General features: G+C 42.4%; 1 protein-coding gene across 1 annotated transcript; it reads right to left on the reverse strand.

Annotated features, from left to right (window-relative positions):
* Nucleotides 1–3,032: 3,032 nt before the first annotated feature.
* LOC113167738 (P2Y purinoceptor 1-like) lies at nucleotides 3,033–4,019 on the reverse strand. Its single transcript, XM_026368560.1, has one exon. It carries the CDS (start codon nucleotides 4,017–4,019, stop codon nucleotides 3,033–3,035), a length of 987 nt encoding a protein of 328 aa, XP_026224345.1.
* Nucleotides 4,020–17,994: the final 13,975 nt, after the last annotated feature.

Here is a 17,994-nt window from a genome sequence, read left to right on the forward strand (position 1 = left end):
GATGCGTTGTATGGTGTTGTTTTTTGGACATGGTGTGTCTACTGTTTTGCATGTTAAGTTGTCTTTTGCATGTGTTTTGATTTGAGTGCTGTTGTTTTTTTTTTTATTAATAACCTGATGACGACCACTTGCGGGAGCATAGGGGTAATTGTGGGTCTGTGGTTTTGAAGGGTGGCAGCAGGAATTGGGTTGATGTCATTGGCAGCAACTGTGACACCTATAAGGTTAATTTGGGCTATTTTAATTAATCGTCATTAATTTATATGTTAATATGTCTTTGGTTACAAACATCACAAAAATAAAAACTGTAGGAGTAATATTAAAATAAAATAAAAATCATTTACTGTTACAGCTTTTAAAAACAAAGTTTCACTTCTTCTATATACTTGCAAGAATTACAAATAAAACATAAATAAAGAAAATAAATTGAATTGAAATGAATAGAATTGGAAAATAACAACGGAAACCAGAGATGAAAATACAACCAAAGGTCACTGCACGGGGGCAGGCAAACAACTTACAAAAACAGGTAACAGAGTCCAAAGTGCAGGAGGGACAAAGTCCAGAGGGTCCAGGGAGAAGAGAGCAGGGCCGAGGAAGATGGCTGGTAGCAGGGCTAGGAGTGGGGCTGGTAGCAGGTGGGGAGTTAAGAAAAGACATGACAATCTGGCAGTGGGCAGAGGACTGAGAAGAGATTTCATAGAAAGAGGGTAACACAGGTGGTACCAATCTGTAATTATTAAATTCATTTCAATTCAGTTTCATTTGTATAGCGCTTATTTATAACATAACTAATATCAGCATGACTAAGAGATGGTTCTGAGTCACCTGATCCATCTCTAACTATAAGCTTTATAAAAAAAAGTTTTAAAAGTTTTAAGTTTAGTCTTAAATGTGGAGATGGTGTCTGCCTCCTGAACCTGAACTAGGAGCTGGTTCCACAGGAGAGGAGCTTGATAGCTAAAGGCTCTGGCTCCCATTAAACATTTGGATACTCCAGGAACCACAAGTAAACCTGCAGCCTGAGAACGTAGAGTTCTGCTTGAAGAATATGGAACTATGAGTTCTTTAAGATAAGATGGAGCCTGATTATTAAGTGCTTTATATGTGAGGAGAAGAATTTTAAATTAAATTCTTGGTTTTACAGGGAGCCAATGGAGAGAAGTTAAAGTAGAAGTAGAAGTTAAAGATATCCTGGTCAAAGATAACATTATTACTTGAGGCCAATACTAAATCATCAAGGGTGAGAATGTGATTACACATAGTGTCTGGTCTGGATTTAGGAGAAAGAAATTGGAGGACATCCAGGGCTGTATGTCTTTCATGCTTGAAGTTTGACTAATTGATTAGCTTCTTTTGGTTTCATAGATAAATATAGCTGGGTATCATCTGCATAACAATGGAAATCTATCTGATAGATTCTTATCAAGTCTGTGTAATAAAATGTTGTGATCTATAGTGTCGAATGCAGCACTAAGATCTAACAAGACGAGTATAGAGAGTAGACAATTGTCTGATTCTAATAGATCATTAGTGACCTTTACCAGGGCTTTTTCTTCGCCCCCTGGTGATCAATTTACTACTTGCTTTCATCATGAAAATAATTTTTTCATTCATCTAAAAGTGTAAGGTGTAAAACGCAATTTTCTAGATACAGCAAAAACAACTCATTTTGTCATTGTTAACCATCTTTTATTGTGCTGAAAGTCTGAAAATATGCAATTTGTTGCATTGCTAGCATTAGTTACACATTAAGTATGTAGATAAATGAGCTGGAAAAAAATAATCACACACTCTAATCTTAAATCCCCTTTTGCTTTGATTGTAGCAAACATTCTTTCTAGACTTGCAGTAAAGATCTTGAATTAATGATGGAATTGGACCAGTGTAAAGTCGTCTCCAGAACATCCCAAAGATTCTCAATAGGGTTAAGGTCTGGACTCTGTGGTGGCCAATCCATGGTTGAAAATTGTGTCTCATGCTCCCTGAACAACTCTTTCACAATTTGATTCCAATGAATTCTGGCCATGCAATCTGGGATGAATAAAATGCATGGATGGAAAAATCTGGTCATTTGCATATTCAGCTAGTCAGTTGAGCTTGTTGTTTTGCCAGATGAAACATATTGATCACTGCAGTAATATTCTAGTAGATAATCTGTATCACTTTGCTGGACTTGCTGTACCTACAATAACTTCATTGGCAAGATTTTATTTCAGGTCATATCACTGTTGAAAAATAAGATAACCACTGGTTATTACAATAACAACAACAGAGACTATCTCTGATTCTGATCTCTGAATGATGCCTACGAGCACAGCCACTCCAGTCACTCTCATTAGGCAGTAGCGTAAGGTTACTTTACCAAAGATCATGTTCTGGAACAAGTAAAGGGTGGTACAGCCTCAGCCCCAGCACACCCCAACTGTGACGGATCTTACAGGGGCCAGCTCTGTGGTTATAGCCTCAGCTACAGTTCTCCACCACCCCGTTTGTATGGCAGGAACACTTTGATCCAGTACACCTAAAATCATCTTTAGAATGCATTATTAGCCGTAGTCACTGCTCTACACAAAATGAAACCCTTGAAACATACATGAGACATTGCAATAATCCTTTTATGATCTCAGCAGATTTCAAAAATGGTGATTTTACAATGTAATTGTGTTAATTAATTAACAAAGTATAAGACACTTCAATTCATATAAAAACTGAAGGAGTTTATTGTTTATTTTTAAATGAAATATAAATAAGCTTATGAAAATAAGGACAAAATTGTTTTATGAAGGCGACAAAGGAGGAAATTATGGGAGCTATTTACATATACATTCTGTCATTTGGTGTACACACAATTGAGGTTCAAGGCAACCAAAAAAACTAAGTTGCCAAGAAAACATTAGAGCAAAGTGCTACAGGCAGGAATCTTTCCATTTCATGAAATGTAAATACAAGATAGGACAGAGCTTTTTATTTTAAGACATAATTGCATAGATTTATCTTCAAAAAATCATTCCAAATCATACTCTTTTGTTCTAAACTTCGTCTGCAGTTTGCGTCACAGGCAAAGAGCTGGAGTTCCAGCTCTGTGCCCGGTTTACCATGTGGTGGGCTCGCTGGAGCAGCTGTCTGAACTGAACACCAATGTCTTCATTTCCATGAAGGTAAACCAGAGGGTTGAGAGCACTGTTCAGACAAACAAGACCACGACTTATCTGATGAGCGATGTAGACTCCATCATTCCATTTGTGGCATTTCTCCTGTTCGGTCAGAACTCTTGACCAGAGGTTGAGGTTCTTAAAAACATGAAATGGGATGTAACAAACTGAGAAGAGAAGAATCAAAATGAACAACAGTTTTATGCTTTGTTGTTTCTGTACCTTGTCAATTCTCTTCATTGTCCATAAAACTACAGCTAAATGTCCATAGCAGCCCACTATGATGAGGAATGGGATACAAAATGCAGTGAGTGTCCGTCCAAGGCTGTATTTCAGATAATCATCAACATATTTTGTTGATGTTGTATCATAGCAATTCTCAGATTTGTTTCCAAAGTTCTTGGTGTACAACATGTCTGGAAGACTTTGAACACTCACCAACAGCCAAACTATGACTGAGATAACCACAGAATGAGTGAGAGTTAATTTTCCCCGGACTCTGACTGGATGAAGAATAGCCAGGTACCTGTACACACTTATACAGGTAAGGAATCCAATGCTGCTATACAAATTCAGATTGAAGCAGAATCTTGTTATCTTGCAGAATACATCTCCGAAGATCCATGTACTCTTCATGAAGTAGTACACCATCAGGAACGGGAGTGTGAGCAGGTACAAAATATCAGCAACTCCAAGGTTGAGAACAAAAATGTTGATGATCTTTAGTTTTTTCCATTTGTGCAGCAAAGACTTCAATCCCAATCCATTAGCTACCAGACCAATGATGAACACCAAGATAAAAACAGAAGGCAGGAATTTGTGTTCAAAGTCAGAACTGACTGGAGTACAGGATGTTTGATTCATTCTGTCTTCTCTGTCTAAATCCTCTCCTCTGTTGATGATCTGGCAGATTAGAAGTGAAAGAAACGGTTCCTTCTCTCTGTGAGGGTGATGGTGTTTTCTATAAAAGAAATATGAATTCTGAGATGCGAGAGACAACTTTGTGGCTTTTTGTTCACAGAGGACTTCCTATTAATACTTCTTCAAAATTACTTACTAACTATACTAAAATAACTTACTAAATTCGTACTCTGTCTACACTCTGTAACAGAGGATGCATCCATACAACCCTGGATAGATTGTAAAATATTGGGCCTCTGGGCACAGACTAAAAAACTAAAAAAGAGAATGCGAAGGGACACATGATAAACTGTACCTGAGCCCACAACCTGACATATATAAAGTATATGTACACTCGTGTTGATTGTAGCTTAGAGGTTCGAAACCAGTGGTGGTGTACTTTAATGTAGACCATGTGTGAATGTTAAAACAACAGCATACATGTACTACGTTATCGAGCACTAGCTGACACTAATAATGCTGTTGTTCTTTTGGAGCGTATAGTCTCAGCAGATGGCTGAACTAAACACTGTATTCCCTTCTTTTAACACGTTTAACACTATACAATAGGTCAATCATGCTGTTTTTATTCTGTTAGACTGGTAACACTTATTATTGGCATTATTTAAAGCAGTAATGAACTATGATTAACAGGTAAGTACAGTTAACAAATGCATCCACTAAAGATGTTAATGTTAACTAAAGTATTACTTTATACTTTAACCTACTGTTTAAAACAACCCTATTACCCTCACTTAATGTGGAAATCAGCATCAATTAACAGTTGAGTAATACATTAAATAACATTAAGACTATACATATTTACCAATTACATGTCCTCCTCAAAAATATGATTTCTGGACAGGTGCCAGCAGTACATATCAGTGCTACAGTGGGATTTCTGTGTCTTGTCCAAGGACACTTAGACATGTAGCTAAGAGGAACCAGGAATCAAACCTACACACAGTTCTTCCTGTCCTTTCTGCCAGATGACTCTACTTTCACATCACGCATCTCTGCCTGTCTCTCTGACATCTCTGCTTGGATGAGACAAAGACATCTTCAGCTTCAGTCTGCTCTAAAAACTGACCTATTGTGCAGCCCCCCATTTGAAGCTGTTTGGAGCCCTGATTTCATAGTGTAAAACATGTATCCCCAAAGTAATTTATAAATCCCCAAGCTTGGGGGACTTCAACTGGACCTCTTGTTAGGTCGAATTTGAGGATAGTTGGTTGGAGACCACAAATATATCCTCCATGTTGGTTTCACATCACATCTTCTCTGAATAATCTTGTTAGGTGAAACAATGGAAGGAGAGGGTCTGAACAGATCTAATAGTCACACCTCTACCAACCCCTCCTACCTCATAAAGTGGGTTATTAGGAACCTTTAGCTGGTCTTTTTCTTCTTCTGCTTTCGACTGTTCCTTTTTAGGGGTCACCACAACAAATCATCTGTCTCCATTTAATCCTATCCTCTGCATCCTTTTCTCTCACTAACTTCATGTCTTCTCTCATTACATTCATCTTCTTTTTGGTCTTCCTCTAGATCTCCTGCCTGGCAGCTTCAACCTCAGCATTCACCCATTATTACAGATAAGAATAAGAATAATTAAATACTTTATTGATTCCCTACTTGGTTGGACAGTACATTTCAGCGCTACTACAGGGTTTCAATGTCCAAGAACACCTCGGCAAGTAGCCAAGAGGAAGCAGGAATCAAAACTCTCACCCTGGGGTTTGAAGACGACCACTCTACCACCTGAGCTATCTCTCCACAATGTCTAGAATTAACACATTTTACCTGTGGGCCAAAACCACTAACAAAATTTAACATTACACCTTCAATTTCCATCTCTTCCCCACCCTCCCTCCCATACAAACTGTGGTAGAAGAACATGAACCCTGATCCTAAACTTCTAGCCTTGCTAACTTTCCACCTGGTCACATGGACACACAATATGTCCACCGTCCTTCTCTGCATCACGTCAACCAACTCTGTAGCCTTCACTGTCAGAGTCCCAACATTCAAAGTCTATAGTGTCATTTCTACATTCTTGCCTTTCCACTTCACTCTCTGCCTATGAGCACGACTTACTCCTCTCCTTCTTTGACCAACAGTAGCCTAGTTTCCATTGGCACCCTGTAGATCAACAGCACCAGTGGCAGTTGTTGTTAACCCAGCATGCGATCAGTTCGGTATGTAAGTTGACAACTTCCACCTCTCATGACTGGCTAATTCTCACTGTTCAATTAAAAAAGTTAACATTGACTGTGAATACTCTCGACTATTACCTGCTGTGTTTCCACCTCGGCTTACTTGGACATTACACAGTGAACCTGAATGCAACACAGAACAGGGAAGTTGAAGTACAAGAAATCTTTAATAGAATTAAATAGTCAGGGGGTGTGTATAAAGGAAAAGGAGAAGAAAACCAAGATAAACAAAAACAAGGTCTTGGATCATGGCAGAGTGTGAGCAAATACAAAATATCACCAAGTCCAGGGCTGAGAACAAAAACGTGACCCAGGTTTTTGGTCATTTATGCAGCAAGGACTGTATCAATTGGCTGTGTTTGAGGTTTGTTTATTCTGAGTTCTGATGTGAAGTTAGTACCAATCATTTTAGCTGTGGTTAAGCTACGATACGAGATCAACCACAGATAAAAGAGGATTTCCTGTTTGAAGTTCTGCAGTTCATCTGCAATTGTGCAACATCTCTGCACAAGCAGGCAAACTTGGTCCATTGAATTGACTGTAAACAAATCAATAGCTAATTTTTATTATTTGGAAAACACAATCATTTGTAAACGTAGATTTTCTGTGAACACACTGTTTAAACTGTCAATGAATGTCCAGGTCACCTTCTAAGGTGTAAAACCTATACCCTATATGCAAAGAGTGACCAGCATTCTGCGTTTGAGAGTTTCAGTCATGATTCCCATTTGCTGCACATAAACCACCAGTTGTAGCACACAGAGTACAGGCACATGCTGCTTTAATATGAGATGTAAGGAAACAGACACTTGATGCAGGAGTTGCATCATTACTGTAACACAAGTAGAAGAGTCTCCATCTGGTGGTAGACTTGTTCCTGTTTATGAAACAGGTGTTTGATATGCAGAGGTTGTAGAATCTTGTTCTGGGATGCATTATTATTAAATGAGATCTTCTAGATGGGTGGAAGCATACCAACAAAAACAGCAGATCTGGGAGGCAATACAGCATTCCTCAGATGAAATATATGCTGATTTTTTTAGTTCAAGAGATGAGAGACATGGGATGCCCTTGTGAACCGAGACCCCAAACATTCAACCTTTAGGTTTACTATATATTTGAAACATTCAAATTCACCATAAAACCTGAATTCTCACAGACTGCACCACCATGCAAAACAGCTAGATGGAGCCCTCAAAGTGTAAATCTCCAGAAAATCTGCCATAGTCACTACATCCTATTTACAGGGTTTATTGACAGGATAACCACACATTTTTTCCACCTAGATACATTCTCCCCTGCTTAACTGTCACTGTCCTCAGTGACAGTGTACTTATTTGTAACTCCTTTTAGAGCTTCCCTGAATAATACGGTACCCAAATCTGCAGGAATATGTGATACCACTGCAAGGCTCAGTGACTCCAAAACTGACCTAGGCTCATGATAAGGGTTTAAATGAGTCCTTGCATTAGTTCTTGTACTTCTCAGAAGAGCAGGTATGAGGAGCTTAACACCTAGCTCCAAACTGGGTTGTGATCTCTTATGACCAACTGGGACAGGGGTCTCTACATCCTGGTCTTGTTGCAACCTAGACTCAGATTCAACAGACATTTCTTCTCTGAGATCAACTGTACGCAGCTCTACATTTTCCATTTCAGTGTCAGAATATGCTGATGCACTGTTACAGTTCCCCAGGTAAACTCTAATTTTTTAGTTCTGGTTGTAACCCAAAGAAAAATTTTTTCAACCATAACTCCCTTCTCTTTCCTCATCTGACCTCTGATTCAGCCTTTGCCTCACTGAACACAGGAGGCTCACACTCACGTCCTGTCACATTTCTGGGAACTGGTACAGGTGGGTCTATTTGCCCTCTTTGCTGGTCCTCCCTCTACAGGCTGTACGGTGTAAGTGTTCCCTTGGTATATCTACAACCTGGTATAGAGTTGCACTCCAGGCATCTGGGATTTTGTTGCAACCCGCAGGCATATGTCGCAGATAAACGTGCCAGCCTATATCTACAGGTGGACAGTTAACCTTTTCACACTAGAGAGCAATGTGTTCTTTTTGTTCTGCATAGATCTTAGCTCTGGCATGAGCCTCTTTGAGTCTTTGCTAGTAAACAGCAAGCCAGTCAAATTTCTTGTCTCCAGGATGCTCATTGGCAAGAAGCGCATCAACTGGCACATGTGGTTCCACTACATAAAGCAAATAATATGGAATATAGAATAGCCTGTTGTGGCATGAGGACTCACATTGTAGGCATATATGACAAATGCTTTTTGTTAGCTGAAAGTGTCCTCAACAACTCATGCAACATGCAACTGAACCGCTCACACCGTGCATTACCAGGAGGATGATGCAAGGTTGTGTGTGTCTTCTTTACCCCATACAGTTTATAAAGCTCAGCAAAATTTCTCTGTGTCTCAGCAACTATAGGGTCTTTTACCAAGCACTGCATCCTGAACTTGAAATGTTTGCAGATCTTCTTTAGAATAACCTGACAGAGGCTCAGTTGTCTCCTTGTCAGTCAGCTGACACTTAGAAGCTCCCAAGGCCCTGATCTAATTGACCTGGCAACACTCCAATCCAGCAGTATCCAGTTCAGTTTCAAGAGGAGTTTCTTTACAAATCATGTTACAGATGGCAACACAATCAATAAATCCCTCGTCATCTTTATCAGTGGTGGGCTCTCCTGCTAATGAGTGCTGTGAGAGAGCGTCTTCAGCAGTATTGATATTGTACATCAAAATCTAAGGAAGCTGGCTGTGCCACCCATCTCTATTCAATGGCTCCGAGCTTTGTATTTTTTGGATGACACAGAGGGTTGTTATCCGTTAGAACACTGAACTTTGAGCCAAGTAAGTACACAAAATTTCTCAACTATGGCCCACTTGAGTGCCAGAAGTTCAAACTTCTTGCTGCTGTAGTTTTTATAATTTCTTTCTGCATTTCGGAGCCATCTGCTTGAATAGGCAGTCACTCTTTCCCCCGCCCCCTTGCTCCTGATACAAGATAGCGCCTAAACCCTGACCACTTGCATCAGTTTCCAGAATGAAAGGGCGAGTGAAATCTGCAAACCCTACAACTGGTGCAGTCACAAATCTTTACTTTAACGTGTAAAAAGCCCTTTGTCAGTCAGAGTCCCACAATGCACTGAATGAAACTAGCCTTAGCTGAACTGCAAACATTCCGACACTAATTCACTACCTCATGCAAAGGGGCAGCAATCTCTGAAAATCCTTTAACATAACGTCTGTAGTAGCTACACAGACCTAAAAAGGACTGCAGCTCTCTCACGGTGAATAGCACTGGCCATTAATTAACAGCTACCACCTTAGCAGGCAATGCCACCTGTAGATATCTGATGCCCTAGGAACATGACTTCTTGCTAAAGGAAGTGGCATTTTCCCCACTTAACCTTGAGTCCTCTGTTTTTTTAGGCATGCAAACACTACATCAAGCATTTCCAGGTGGGACTGAAAGGATGGGGAGTATACTAGGATGTCATCAAGATACACTAGCATTATCTCAAAGATTAGGTCATTCATAGTTGCCTGCATCAACCTCTGAAAGCTTCCAGGAGCATCGCGGACACCCATCGGCATGCGCAAATACTTAAAAATCCGGAAGGGTTTTTGCGAACGGGGACTTATGCCTGTCACACTCATCTACTACAAGTTGGTGGTGGTATCGACTTGCCAGATCTATATTGGTTAAAGTATCTTGCACCTTTCAACGCATCAAAGCGCTCATCAATCCGTGGTGGTGGAAATGCATCTTTCTTGGTTTTCGTATAGTCCACACATAAGCAGATGCTGCTCGCCCTCTTGCGCACTATAACTACAGGGGATGCATAAGAGCTCTCACTTTCCTGGATTATACCCCTTTTTACCAGCTTTGATATGTGATCTTTGACTTTTTTGTATTGGCTGGGTGGGATCCTTCGATAGGGCTGGGTAACAGGTGTGTCATCAACCATCTTGATTTCATGTTTAACTGTGTCAGTAAAACAAAGGTCATTATCATCATCTGCAAACACATCAACGTAACAAGCTAATAATGTCATGGTTTCGGCCTGGCCCCGGCCGGTCTTGGATTTTCCTCTCGCTCTCCCTCTGGACTCCGCCCACCAGCCACTTCTCTCCCTCTGCTCCCAGCAATCAGCTGCATATTGGACTCACCTGTGTTCCCCTCAGACTACATAAGCTCTCCTCAGCCCTCTTTCCTCTGTCAGATCGTCGTTGTTTCCCCACCTGTTTCCAGCATCGATCCCAACCTGTGTCCTGCTTATCTGTTTCCATGCCTGTTACTCAACCCTGCCTGCCCCTGCTCGTCCTCCTCGGCCCCGTCTGCTTCCCCCCGGATTCCCTGGACTTGTTTTCCCCCCTCTGGACCTTGGACTGTGTTACCTGTTTTTTCCCCGTGAGTGTTTTCCTGCCTTTGTGCAGTGGTTTTTGTTTTGTCCTTTGATCCCTGAGTTGTTACTTTGTCATCATGTTTCCGTTTTTGTAGTGTCTGTTGACACCCCCCTTAGTTTCCCTTGTTTTTGTACTTTTCAATAATAAATCCTGTTTCAGTTCATTCCTGCCTCATCCCCCCTCCTTAAATTGTGACAAATAATGCACACAGAGCAGCTTGCTTATATCAAGGTGACCAATATCAAGTTTGTCTAATACAGACTGTACCTTGCTGACAATCGGGTTATTTCTGGTATCCACAGAAACCTGTTTGACATCTGCAGAAATACAACAAAACTTGACTTCACAGCGTTGGTTACTTTCAACACACTCAACAGTAGAGGTGATAGTGCAGATGGGACACAACCAGACATCCTCTTGTGAGGCATTCACAATCTGTACTGGGTGGCTGTGGCTTTGGTTATCTACAAGTGTTGGGATGACAGCCACACCTGGTGGAAATGGTGTATTTGCTGGCTCAATTAGCAGTTGTGAATCTTTGTCTGCAGCTGACAGGTTGCGCTTAACTATGACTGTTGCAACTGAGGCTGCTGGTACACACGCCTTATTTCTACCTGCAATCCTGGCCATGAATTTTCTTTCAACAGTACATGTCGCAATTTGCTGGAAGGCATGCCTCCACCATGAATCCAAAGTTTCACCCAACACTGTTTCAAACTCTGTTGTAACAAGCTGCTGGCATCTGCGGATGACATTCATACCAATGATACAGTGTTCTGTTCTGGCTACAATATCAGAATCCTTTAAAACCAAGAATCCACAGTTAGGGATTTCCAAGCCCATTGTCTTGACCTCTAGTTCAACATAGCCTAGGTATGGGATTTCAAGCCCATTTGCAGCAGTGATCTTGAGCCAGCTAGAAGTAGCAAGCATAGCATCATTACCCAACAAATAATGAAGCAACAAGTTGTCACATTGTTGGGTCTGAGCTCAACAACTGGACAGACCTATTGCATGTTCAATCACTTACTCTCTTGTAAGTTCAGGTTTGGTTGAGTCTAACATTTGTGCCTGCATTGCCCGACTCACTGCAACCAGGGGTTCTCATTTCCCCACTGACTTGAAACACAGGAACCCTCTGAATCTTTACGTAGCTTCTGTGGGCACGGTTTTGCTATGAGACCTTTAGTTTGACTTCTGAAGCATTTTGGTTTACCATCAGCTGCAAGCTTTGGTAGTGTCTTGGGTCTACTAGTTACTGTATAGCTAGGGTTTTGATTACAAGTAGTCAAATGCTTCACTGCCTTGGTTAGTTCAGCAACCATTTTGCCTTGTTCTTATTCTGTTCTAAAACTCTCACAACATTATTAATTTAGACACTTTTCTCAGCTGGGCCTCTAGCACTAACTTTTCTTTTAACAGCTAGAACTTGCATGACATCCTCAAGGTAGCCTTGATTCTAACAAGCATTGACAACTCAACATTGTGTATCGGTTGTGATGCATATTTGCGTTGCTCTGGTCTCAATCCAGGATCTCTTACACCTTCCACAAACTGATATTGCAACTCACTGGCAACAGTGTTTGGGTAGTGTTTCAAAACTGAGCTTAGCATTTTGCAGCTATAAAATCAACTGCAAAGCCCTGCACCTATCTCCAAAAGCTTCTCTAAGGTAGTTAAACAGGTTGTTTGTCTAGTCAGTTTCTTCATCCTTACGTAAATGCACTTTTTCTAATGCTGGACCTCTCAGAAGTGACATCACAAAATCAAACTGATCAAGAGGGTTCTGGTTTCTGGCAGCCAGAACTAATAAACTTGGGGATGTCCACACCAGCCTGCAGTCCTCTTCAACGTGACAGAAACTGCCCTCTCCAGACTCGAACACTGATCCTTCCCCACCAGGTAGCTCATCAACCTCACCACATTAAGTCAACAGCACCCTCTGGAGATCTCCTTGGTCCTTTGTATGGAAAGCCACAAGTATCAATATTTGCCACTTTCTGGTACGTTAAACCTCTGTTGCTGTTTTCAATTTTGTCAAACAATAAACCCTGCCGTAAGCGCCGTAAAAATCGATAAATGCCACTCTACTTCCAGTCACGTGGGAAGCCGTCGACAATGCCACTCTGTTATAGTAAAATAATTTCCGCTCTCTGGTTTTCACAGCCTATAAATTCAAACTTAACTGACCCAATCACAGTTGACCCAGAACTGTTCAGACTAAGTGAACACTGATGTCCTCAGATAATGATGTCAAGTGACTTCTTTCTGATAACGTTACGTTAAACCACTATTTGTGTACATTGTAGTTAAAGGCCAATGACATCTCATGCAAAACACCTGCACTGAAGTTACTTTATGATAGTATGCATATCTTCTGTGTATCATCCTGTAAGCTGTTACACTTGATAGTAAACCTCTGTCAAACCTGTCAGCAATTCATTCTCACTGTCTTCTTCTTTCACAATGAAAAACTATACTTTTACAATGTAGTAAAAGGCTAACGACATACATATCAATAAATAAATACATAAACAATATGTATTCACCCAATACATGTTTCTGGTTGTACTTGACATTGATTAATTTCACATTATATAAACTTGGAATACATCACAACCTAGCTCACCATGTAAGGTGGATTCTAGAGAGGACTTCTATGTCATCTCAGACATACAGATGTACTGTATGTACATCAAAGAGCATGCCTCATTGTTCCTAATGTTATAACATAGAATTGTGAAATTCCCATTCTTTGTCTTAACATAGAACAATATTCTCCTTTACTTATGCTTAATTGCAGACTGCTAATGATGGAAGTTCAGTCTTCCATGGGGGTCTTTGAAGGGAAACATGGAGACCTCCTGTTTACCTGTGACCAACAGGCCTTTGCTAAGAAGAAATACTACCTTGCAGGGAGGCTGATGGGATGGGCAATCAGTCACAATGGGCCAGGCCTACGCTGCTTGAATGTGGAGCTGTACAGAATCAGCTTTACAGGCCAAGTTTGCACAGGACAAACAGGAATTGGATACGGTCTGACTCTGTCTTTTTGTGCCCTCTGGTGGCATGGAACATTAATTATTTACATATTTAATTACAATTATTTACATAATATACAGCACACTATATCACATGGGGTTATTGCACAGTCCTTGCTTTATGTGATTGGAGAGTTCAGCTCAGACACAGCCTGGGGAAGAAGCTGACTCTGTGTCTGGTGGTTCTTGTGGCTATAGCTCTGTGGCGCCTACCAGAGGGTAGGAGCTTAAACAGTTTGTGTGCAGGGTGTGTGGGCTCAGCAGTGATACAGACAGCCCATCAGTCTGGACGGGTATACCGAATTCATTCAGGTATAATTTGCTGTGTGTTTTTTGTTTTGTTTGTTTGTTTTAAATCTGGGAATGAATTGAAAATGCCATTAACCATCGGTGTGTCCGACTGTTTCTCATTTAGTCTGAGCTGCTGGGAACTCCCAGACTGACGGTGTTTTAGGGCTCGGTGGAGGAGCTGCTGGACTGTGATGGCACCATGTATGTCATTTCCTCCTCCAGTGATGCTGATCATGGATTTGCTAACACAGTGAATCAGCTGTCCCTGTAGCTCAGTTGGTAGAGCAGTCATCTACAAAGCAGTTGGACAAGACACTAAAACCCCAAAGTAGTGCTGACAATAAAAATCAATAAAGTATATCTTTATGAATTTTTGTCTTTATGAATTAAACTTTATGGGTCTAGGTCACAAGATGGACCTGAATTAAAATCAGCAGGGTTGAGTTAATGCAGAGCACAAATACTATACATAGCTACACTAAAATAGAATCACCCCTACACACAGAGCTTTCCCCTCTGGTCATTGTGTGCTCAGTGACACAATGTACAAAGCCACAATTCTTTTGTACAGATTCCTGGCTATTGGTCATCCACTGAGAGTCAGGGGAACTCGTTCTATGACTATCTCAGTCGTAGTTTGGCTGCTGGTGAGTGTTCAAAGTCTTCCACACATGTTCTATACCAGGACATTTAGAAACAAGTTTGATAAATGCTATGATACCACCTAAAAAACCTATGTGGAGGATTATCTGAAATAAGATGGAGCAACCTCAGACGAGAAAGTCCCCCACAGCATCACAGTAGAGGAGTCGTCCGCCTGATGAAAGTTTTGATAACTCTTTGCTTAATTCTTCTCAATTTGTTAACATTTTAACATGTGACACCCTGTCTAGAATTGAAGTCCGTTCTGTCCTGGTCATAATTTAGCTTTTTTTCATAGTTGTCATTTTCATATTTAAGAGTTTGTCAGATAAGTCTGGACTGGCACATTTACTGTATGTCATAAACAGCACCAAGTTCATTTCTGTGTAAATGACACTGGATTCTTGGATTTTTTTTTTTGCACACTTTCACTCACCATGTGAAACTGCAGTTTTACTGGAGAACTGCAGTATCAGTGTGTGCTTGGCCATGCAGCAAGTGTCAAGTCTATGATGCATGCAGTAACAACGCCCTGTGAATGCTCAGATGCACTTCCTTATGACGGACAGTTCTCTGAACCATACACAAGTAAGCACCGAAGCTCTGTTGGAGAGAAGGAAGCTCAGTTCCAGGGAGGCAGTTCTTCCTAAAGTCCACCGTCATCTCCACAGTCCAGTGCGTGTTGAGCTCCAGCTGGTTCTGACTGCACCACTGGACCAGCTGCTCCACCTCCTACCTGTATGCAGACTCATCACCGTCCCGGATCAGTCCAATAACAGTCATGTTGTCTGCATACTTCAGGAGTTTCACAGATGGGTTCCCTAAGGTGTAGTCATTAGTGTACAGGGAGAAGAGCAGTGGAGAGAGGACACACCCCTGCGGTGCGCTGGTGCTGATGGTGCGGGTGTCAGATGTGATGCTGCCCAACCTCACCTGCTGCCTCCTGTCAGTTAGGAAGCTCCTGATCCACTGACATGTGGAAGGAGGTAGGTGAGCTGGGTCAGTTTATGGTTCCAGGGGTGATCGTGTTGAAGGCTGAACTGAAGTCCACCAAGTTCATTTCTGTGTAAATGACACTGGATTCTTGGATTTTTTTTTTTTTGCACACTTTCACTCACCATGTGAAACTGCAGTTTTACTGGAGAACTGCAGTATCAGTGTGTGCTTGGCCATGCAGCAAGTGTCAAGTCTATGATGCATGCAGTAACAACGCCCTGTGAATGCTCAGATGCACTTCCTTATGACGGACAGTTCTCTGAACCATACACAAGTAAGCACCGAAGCTCTGTTGGAGAGAAGGAAGCTCAGTTCCAGGGAGGCAGTTCTTCCTAAAGTCCACCGTCATCTCCACAGTCCAGTGCGTGTTGAGCTCCAGCTGGTTCTGACTGCACCACTGGACCAGCTGCTCCACCTCCTACCTGTATGCAGACTCATCACCGTCCCGGATCAGTCCAATAACAGTCATGTTGTCTGCATACTTCAGGAGTTTCACAGATGGGTTCCCTAAGGTGTAGTCATTAGTGTACAGGGAGAAGAGCAGTGGAGAGAGGACACACCCCTGCGGTGCGCTGGTGCTGATGGTACGGGTGTCAGATGTGATGCTGCCCAACCTCACCTGCTGCCTCCTGTCAGTTAGGAAGCTCCTGATCCACTGACATGTGGAAGGAGGTAGGTGAGCTGGGTCAGTTTATGGTTCCAGGGGTGATCGTGTTGAAAGCTGAACTGAAGTCCACCAAGTTCATTTCTGTGTAAATGACACTGGATTCTTGGATTTTTTTTTTTGCACACTTTCACTCACCATGTGAAACTGCAGTTTTACTGGAGAACTGCAGTATCAGTGTGTGCTTGGCCATGCAGCAAGTGTCAAGTCTATGATGCATGCAGTAACAACGCCCTGTGAATGCTCAGATGCACTTCCTTATGACGGACAGTTCTCTGAACCATACACAAGTAAGCACCGAAGCTCTGTTGGAGAGAAGGAAGCTCAGTTCCAGGGAGGCAGTTCTTCCTAAAGTCCACCGTCATCTCCACAGTCCAGTGCGTGTTGAGCTCCAGCTGGTTCTGACTGCACAACTGGACCAGCTGCTCCACCTCCTACCTGTATGCAGACTCATCACCGTCCCGGATCAGTCCAATAACAGTCATGTTGTCTGCATACTTCAGGAGTTTCACAGATGGGTTCCCTAAGGTGTAGTCATTAGTGTACAGGGAGAAGAGCAGTGGAGAGAGGACACACCCCTGCGGTGCGCTGGTGCTGATGGTGCGGGTGTCAGATGTGATGCTGCCCAACCTCACCTGCTGCCTCCTGTCAGTTAGGAAGCTCCTGATCCACTGACATGTGGAAGGAGGTAGGTGAGCTGGGTCAGTTTATGGTTCCAGGGGTGATCGTGTTGAAGGCTGAACTGAAGTCCCCGAACAGGATCCTGACATACGTGCCAGGGAGATCCAGGTGCTGAAGGATGTAGTGGAGTTCTAGGTTTACTGCATCATCAGCCGACCTGTTTTTCCTGTAGGCGAACTGCAGGGGGTCCAGCAGGGGGTCTGTGATGTCCTTCAGGTGATTCATCACCAGCCTCTCAAACGACTTCATGACCACAGTCAGGGCGACAGGTCTGTAGTCGTTCAGGCTGGTGATGGTTGACTTCTTGGGCAGCGGCACGATGGTGGACTGTCTGAACCAGTTGTGCACTGTACACAGCTTCTGAGAATGGTTGAAGATCTGAGTGAAGATCGGCGCCAGCCGGTCAGACTTTCAGACAGGTTGGGTACATACTGTCGGGTCCCAAAGCCTTTCTCTTTCCTGCCTTTGAAGGAGACAACAGACATCTTCTTCACAGATCTTCAGTGCAAGTAGGGGGTCTGATGGCAGGAGGGTGTGAATGTTGGGGGGTGTGGGTAAGCCGAGGTGTGAGGTTCTTTTCAAATCGTCAGTAAAAGTTGTTAAGGTCGTCTGCCAGGCATTTGCTAGCCTCAGGGTGTGGAGATGGTTTTCTGTAGTTGGTGATGTGCTGCAGGCCTCTCCAGACTGATGCAGGATCGTGTATTCATAAGCTGTTCTGCAGCTTCCCACTATAGCTCCTTTTAGCTGCCTTGATCTCCTTTGTCAGCCCGTTTCTGGCCTGCCTGTACAGGGACAGGTTGCCACTTCTGCAGGTTCCTTCCTTGGTCTGGCGCAGCTCCTTAAGTCCGGTGTGAACCATGGCTTATTGGTATTGAATGTGCGCACAGTTTTGGTTCTGACGCACATATCTTCACAAAAGCTGTACCACATGATGTGTAGTCAAAGACCTGACCTCAGAAACTTTGAGGTGGACAGGTTCCTTGATGAGGA

Source organism: Anabas testudineus, chromosome 7 (genome assembly GCF_900324465.2).
Source record: "Anabas testudineus chromosome 7, fAnaTes1.2, whole genome shotgun sequence".
Taxonomy (NCBI): Eukaryota; Metazoa; Chordata; class Actinopteri; order Anabantiformes; family Anabantidae; genus Anabas; species Anabas testudineus.